The following is a 7,855-nucleotide window of genomic DNA, read 5'->3' as shown; positions in this document are numbered from 1 at the left end:
GTCATTGACCACAGTTTACCACAATGCAACAGCTCCCCTCCCACATCCTCCCCATAGTTACCTCTTCCTAGTGTCCATCCCTCCATACACTCCTGCCCTCTGAGCTGTCTCCCCCAAGAATGGGTCTTGCATCACTTTTCTTTGCTGGATCATTGACAAAGAAGCTAGAATAACCGATGGAGATGGTACTCTCTGATGAAGGTTCCTCCGTTCTGTATTTGCAGGTTGAGGGCCTGTTTGTTTGTTTCAGAAACCCGAGAAGCAGGTTGTAGATTGGGGTGTAGTAAAGCTTTTGAAGTCCTGGGTTGACTACCTGTTAGCATAATGCCAGTATTTGCAGTTGCACCATAATATTTTTAGGAAGAAATACATAGTTCAAAGACTTTGCTACTTGATTTGGAACAAATTTACATATGACAGACACCATTGTTGAGAACTGACCCTTGACTGTATGCTTATCTCTATGGCCTTTAGTGTATAGTATTTTTTGTTTACTTTTCTCTCTTCCTCATTGGGCCATGCTCTCAAGCATGAGTGGTACATGATCTATGATGCTCTTGGACTAGATATAGTGTTTGATATATACTAACTACTTCTGTTTCATTGATCCAGTAGATTTGTGGATGAAGAAACTGATACACATTCAATTGCATGAAAGATTACTGATTAATGCCAAAACTTACGGAATGTGATGGGAATAAAGCATATGTTAAACACTGAGCTCCATAGAATTATATCCTTAATCAGTCTTATGTATAGAATCATCCTCCTCAGTATGGCAGAATACTGCTAAATTATTTTAGAATAGAACCAGTTGAAAAACTTAAAATTCTTATCCACATCATCACTGCTTTTCCTCCAGAATATATTCTTTGCTGTTTACGTACTTTCCTCACACGCTCATCTTCAAACACTTTGGCTTCTGAGACACTACATACTCCTACCTCAGTGGCCTTCCCAAGTCTCCTGTGTGAACTCTTTCCTTATCCCTCTTCTTTACCTTCCTTCTAGGTGAATGCTTCTGGTTTGGTGACTTTGAAAATAAATACATAGATATCTGTATGCTGATGTTTGCCAAATTTGTATTTCCAGTCCTGACCTCTTCCTTGAACCCTAGACCGATAGCAAGCAGCTCATTGAACATTCCTCCTTGAATGCCTGATCTGCACCTCAAACTTAAAATGGCCAGAATGGAAATCTAATCTACCCTGTACAGACTACTTCACACTGCTGCCACGTCCCCTCTTCCAAGCTGCTCTGGAGAAAAATCCAGGCACCACCTCTGCTTTCTCTCCTTCCCTCAGGCCTTACTTTCAGTTCCCCGAGTTCCTATCAGCCCTTCCTCCAAATGTGTATACCAAAGCTCCCATACTGTTGTAGAGGGTCAGTAGTCTGATTTTTTTTTTAAAGAGCTATACCATATAACATCGGGAGCTCTGGTAGCATAGTGGCTAAGGCACTTGACTGCTCACCAGATGGCTGGCGGTTCAAACCTATCAGCCACTCCTCGGAAGGAAGGTTGGGCAATCCTACTTCCGTAGTGATACTGCCTCGGAAACCCAAGGAGGGGTCTCTATGAGTCAGGGCTGACTCGACGGCACATAACAACAACATACCATATAACATCAGGAGCTCTGGTAGCATAGTGGCTAAGGCACTTGACTGCTCACCAGATGGCTGGCGGTTCAAACCTATCAGCCACTCCTCGGAAGGAAGGTTGGGCAGTCCTACTTCCGTAGTGATACTGCCTCGGAAACCCAAGGAGGGGTCGCTATGAGTCTGGGCCGACTCGACGGCACATAACAACAACAACAATAAACCATATAACATCATCTCTGCTTAAAGCACTGCATTGGCTTCTCACTACAATCGGAAGAAAATTTAGTTCCCTGATCCGGGCTCGTGAAACTCTCATGATCTGTGTGCCCTGCCTCTTCTCCTGCCATGTCATGTTGAGCCTGCCATTGTCTGCTATTCATGCCAAGCTCAGTCCTGCTTCTCTGGGTCTTCATAGCCTTTTTAGATGGAGTTACCTTTTAGCAAAATGCTAGCTCCATCCATTGAGTTTTTGGACCACAAATCACTCGGTAAAAAATAGCCTTAGGGATGTATACTGTGTGTTACCTTTTTCTCTGAAAAGTTCTCTTTTATATCTCAGTCATTTTCTTTGGGTGTTAAAACTTTAAATCACTAATAGTACTTAAATGAACAAGAAAAAATAGGAACGAAAAAAATTAAAAATGACAAGCTAAATAATTTGTCTTAAGATGCTGATGTGTGCAGATTTCTGGTAAGATGGAGGAATAGGCAGACAAGCTACACAGATCCTCTTCAGTGAAAGAGAAACCAATTGACAGAGATACAAAATATAATCCTGGAGCCTTGAGCTTTGAAAGAAAGTTTACAGAAGTGGATTAGGCACCAACTAGTAGAAAAACCTGAACGAAAACAGTGAGTACAGAGACAGAACGGTGGACTGTCAGCTACTCTGACGGGACCAACAGCCTGAATATTTCCAAGTGGTGTTGGGACCTGAGAATTGATCTAAAGATCAGCCCTGGTCACCAAGGGCTGCAGGGACAACTGCGCTGGTGGCCTATGACTAGGAAGGGAAACAACAAGGATAGAGACAACCTGAGCTGTGGACTTTGGTTTATCCGGAGGGTGCAGCCATTTTGATTGTTTAAAAGCAGTGGCCATTTTGGATATTTAAAGTGACCAAGGGTGCAGCCATTATGATTGTTTATAAGCAGCGGCCATTTTAGATATTTAAGGTGACTGAGGGTACAGCCATTTTGAGTTTTGGACCACAAATCACTCTGTATAAAATAGCCTAGGGATGTATACTGTGTGTTACCTTTTTCTCTGAAAAGTTCCCTAATCCTGGCTGGTGAAGGCCACAAATCCATCCACAAAGCCACTAGATCAATGAAACAGAAGTACTTATCAAACACTATGTCTAGTCCAAGGATATCATATATCATGTACCACTCATGCTTGGGAGCATGGTGCAATGAGGAAGAGAGCAAAGCAAACAAAAAATACTACAGCATATACACTAAATGCCATAGAGATAGAAGTATCCAAGCAGTGGCCATTTTGAATTTTAAAGTGACAGCGTTCTCATTCAGATTCCCGGGACCTAAGAATAGGCTCCGTTTACCAAGGATGACAGGGACATAATGGTGGCTGAAACGGGAGACAGGTGGTGAGTGCATAAGTGCTGACAACTAGTGAATAGAGGAGCACAGCACAGTACCCTGCTTATGTAGATAATATACAAACAAGACAAAGAAAATAAAAATCATGGGCAAGTTACTTCAACATACAGTCACCAATTAAATATAAACACAAAAATGTCACAATGCCTCAGAGACTACAGAGCATCACAGTCCACTTGAAGAAGCAAGATAAAGCAGGAGAAACAAGGGACCAGGATACAGACCCAAAACACATCCCTGAGGATGTTGCATTGCAACTCTCTGATAAGGAATTAGGGGCTCTGGTAGCGTAGTGCCTGAAGCATTTGACTGCTAACCAGAAGGCTGGCGGTTCAAACTCACCAGCCACTCCTTGGAAGGAAGGTTGGCCAATCTACTTCTGTAGTGATGCCGCCTTGGAAACCTAAGGAGGGGTCGCTATGAGTCAGTCTGACTCGACGGCAGTGAATGTGAGTGATAAGGAATTGAAAAGAATTATATTTAGGTACCTTCAACAAATTGAGAGACAGATCAAGGAAAACACTGACAAAATTGAGGAAAACGCAGAGAAGACCCTAGAAAATTTTGAAAGACAATACAAGAACAAAATGACAAAATAATGAAACATAAGAAATAATATAAAATCTACGGACAGAAATACAGAAGATTAATAATAAAATTTCAGAAATAGATAACACATGGAACGAGCAAAGGAGTAGAATTGATGCAATGGAAGACAGAATTAGTGAGATTGAAGACAAATCCCTCAATACTTCTTTGGAAAGGGATCAATTAGAAAAAAGATCAAAACACATGAAGAAAGCCTAACATTCATGTGGGACACAGTTAAAGGGAATAACCTACATGTAATTGGAATTCCAGAACAGGAAGAGACAAATAAAACCATGGAAAAAATTGTTGAAGATTTGTTGGAAGAGAATTTTCCTGGAATGATGAAAGATGAGAATATATCCATTCAAGAAGTCCAACAAACCCCAAACAGGATAGGCCCCAAAAGAAAATCACCAAGACATATCATCATCAAACTCATCAAAACCAAAGACAAAGAATCCTGAAAGCCGCACGGTAGAAACGAAAAGTTACCTATAAGGGGCAGCCAATAAGACTAAGCTCGGATTTCTTGGCAGAAACCAGGCAGATGAGAAGACAATGGGATGGTATATATAAAACCCTGAAATTGAAAAATTTCTAACCAAGAATTATATACCCAGCAAAATTGTCCCTCAAATTTGATGGTGAAATTAGGACATTCACAGATAAGCTGACTTTAAGGGAATTTGTTAAAACCAGACCAACCTTACAAGAGATGCTACAGGGAGTCCTTTGGATAGAGAAGCAACAGCAGCAAACAACAACTGACCATTAACACACATGATGATATAACCCAGAAACCAACCCAGTTATAGAAGTATCCAAAGTAAATAAGCCTAGAAGATTGAAAACAGGAAACCAGAGACATCAATTGACAAATGAGGACTACTACAAACCAAAAAGAAGGGAAAAAAAGCCTGTGTTGTTACAGAACTTCTAGACAGTAGAGAAGTCAAGACAACTAAAAGATAGAATGGACCGTTCTAACCTTGGAAAGAAAACTATAAACCACAGGGTAACCTAAAAGAAAAATGATAAACCTTCACATCAAAATGAAAAAGAAGACCAGTACAAATATTTAGCAAATACTAAAACAATAGCAGTGAAGGAAGTGATAACATGACTCATAAACCAAACAAGCTCAGCACAGAAAATTATATGGAAGAAAGAAATCAACATCCCAAAAAAGCACATAACAAAATGAGAGCAACAAATTCATACTTGTTGATAATTACGTACCATGCAAGGGACTTAGCTCTTAAGATTTATAGAAAACTCCAACACCTCAACAGCAAAGAGATTAACAATCCAATTGAAAAATGGGCAGAAGACATGAATAGACGCTTCACCAAGGAGCGTATTCCAGGGGCCAGCAAATACATGAAGAGATGCTCATAATCCTTGGCCATCAAAGAGATGCAGATCAAAACAATAATGAGATACCATCCCACCCCAGCACTAATGGCAAGGTTCAGCGAGACAGAAAATAACAAATGCTGGCAGGGATATGAAGAGACTGGGACTCTTATACGCTACTGGTGGGACTGTGAAGTGATTCAGCCACTGTGGAAAGCAGTATGGTGATTCCTCAGAAAGCTGGAATTGGAAATACCATTTGATCCAGCAATACCATTACTAGGGATATATCTTATAGAGGTGAGAGCCAGGACAGGAACAGATATATGCACACCCATGTTCATCACAGTACTGTTTACAATAGCAAAAAGATGGAAACAACCTACGTGCCCATCAGCGGAGAAATGGATAACCAAACTATGGTACGTACAAACAGTAGAATATTATGCAACACTAAAGAATAATGTAGAATCTGTGGAACACTGCATAATGTGGATGAAGTTGCAGGACATTATGCTGAGTGAAATAAGTCAATCACAGATGGACAAATGTATTAGTTCGTTGTTATGGAGTGTCAGGGAAAGGTTTACATATGGAAGGAAACTTTTGTTGTTGGTTGCCAGGGAGGGGAGGGAAGGGGAATAAACACTGCAAAAAAAACAAAAAGAATGCATTGACCCATGTCACTTTAGTTTTGTGTGTTTACTGTACATACATTATATTTTAATAAAATGCATTTAAAAAAAAAAAGATGCTGACATGCTCATATGGTATGTATTGTCTCTTAGTGGAATCATACACGGAGTCAGCCTTATGGGGCACTCACTCCTCCAGAGCCTCGTGTAAACAGTCAGCGGTTTGGGGCAAGGAGAGACCTGGCTTCCCATCTATCCGTCCTTCTTTACGTATTCACCTGTTTTATAAGTGTTGCACCTGTGCTTCCTTTGTAAGAAGAAAATGTGAATGATGGAGATAAACTACAAAAAAAAAAAAAGGGAGGGAGTAGGGGGAGAAGATGTATTCACTTCTGTGTTCACAAAGTGTTTTTGCTTGTTAAGCTTTTGGGTTTTTCTCTAGAGAACGCCCATTTTTTATATTTCTCTAATACTATGGGTATTAAATTTACTGAAGACATTGCTTTTCTACTGTGTGGAATTTTTCTTTTTTCTTTTTATTATAAAATTAGCTGTCCATTGTTAAACCAAATCCACCTCTGTAGTGACTCATAGTGACCCCCATTGGGTTTCTGAGGTGATAAATCTTTATGGAAGTAGATTGCCCAGTCTTCTTTCTGCGAAGTGGCTGGGGGGTTTGAGCCACCAACCTTCTGGTTAGCAGTCAGATGCCTTAGACACCACACCACCAGAGCTCCTTATATAATCCATACTCTCCTAATTATTTTTGTCTCATAGTTACTGAGGGTTAAATAGGTAATAGGCACTGTGCCATCAAAGCTCTTTTGTCCATTGTTAAGTAACATCTATTATATTATTCCCACATAAACCTTAAATATTATGATCAGATCAGTCTGTTCATCATCTTCAGTTTCTCTAAAGTCATTTTACAATGTATAAACCAAACTCAACTCACTGCCATTGAGTCGATTCTAACTCTTAGCAACCTAGTTGGGTTTCCAAGGCTGTACATATTTACAGAAGCAGATTGCCTTGTCTTTCTTCCAGGGAGCAGCTGGTGAGTTTGAACCACTACACCACCAGAATCCATTTTTACAATGCATAGGAAGTATACATATTGTATTTTTATTTTAAAAATTCTGTTCTCGACTACAGGAAACTTACTGTATTTTTATTTGAAAATTATTTTCCTCAAAGTACTAAACAGCTAATTTCTTTAAAAAAAAAAAAAAAAAACACCTCATTTCTAGTTGTCTCTAACAATTTATGCTAGTGTTTGAGTTGATTAAAACTCACTGTCATTGAATGGATTCCAACTCAAAGTGACCCCCATTGGGTTTCCAAGGCTGTAAATCTTTACAGAAGTTGATTGCCTCATCTTCCTCTCATGGAGCAGCTGATAGACATTTTGGTGTACATTTTGGAGGAAAGTTTGAACTGCTGACCTTTTGGTTAGCAGCCAAAATGCCTTATCCACTATACCACCAGAGTTCCTTGTTTGAATCGATTAGCTAATTTTATAATGAGCCTATTAGAGAGGTTATTGAATAAATAATTGGGAACATTTGGTAGAGGAAAAATTTATAAAACTGCTTTAGCTTCACAACTCTTGTTATACTGCCTATTTTATTTCTCTGGCCATTTATTTTATGGATATTCTGTTCTTCTAGCTTGATAAAGATGACATGGTATACATGGAAGCATATGATAAATTGCTGGAGTCCTGGCTAACTTTGGTCCAAGATGACAAACATTTCCATAAAGGCTTTTTTACCCAGCATGCAGTTCAAGTCTTTAATTCCTATATTCAGTGCCACCTAGCTGCTCCAGATGGCACAAGGAATTTGGTAAGTTTTAAGTCAGATGGTAATTAAAAATCTGTTTTATCATAGACTGTTTTGTCTGTTTAATCATGTGTATTGTGTAATACTAGAAATTGAGGTTGGACATATTCAGAAAACTTATTGAGAGTGTTAGGTTGAGAGTGAAAGTAAGTTCCATTGTCTGAATGAGTTCTTTTTATGTAGGATGTTACTTGAGTTACCTTATTTC

At 39.4% G+C, this 7,855-nt stretch overlaps 1 protein-coding gene across 1 annotated transcript in view; it reads left to right on the top strand.

Moving 5' to 3' along the window:
* XPO4 (exportin 4) overlaps positions 1-7,855 on the top strand; it is a 171,061-nt gene that overhangs the window by 140,195 nt on the left and 23,011 nt on the right. The window contains exon 10 of the mRNA XM_007942506.1: positions 7,474-7,650. Coding sequence (XP_007940697.1) covers positions 7,474-7,650 — 177 coding nt within the window. The remainder of the gene's footprint in view (positions 1-7,473; positions 7,651-7,855) is intronic.

This window comes from Orycteropus afer, unplaced genomic scaffold (assembly GCF_000298275.1).
Source record: "Orycteropus afer afer isolate SDZICR_OR568_19922 unplaced genomic scaffold, OryAfe1.0 scaffold00092, whole genome shotgun sequence".
NCBI lineage: Eukaryota > Metazoa > Chordata > Mammalia > Tubulidentata > Orycteropodidae > Orycteropus > Orycteropus afer.
Note: the sequence above shows the minus strand (reverse complement) of the source record. Positions and strands in the feature narration are given on the sequence as shown.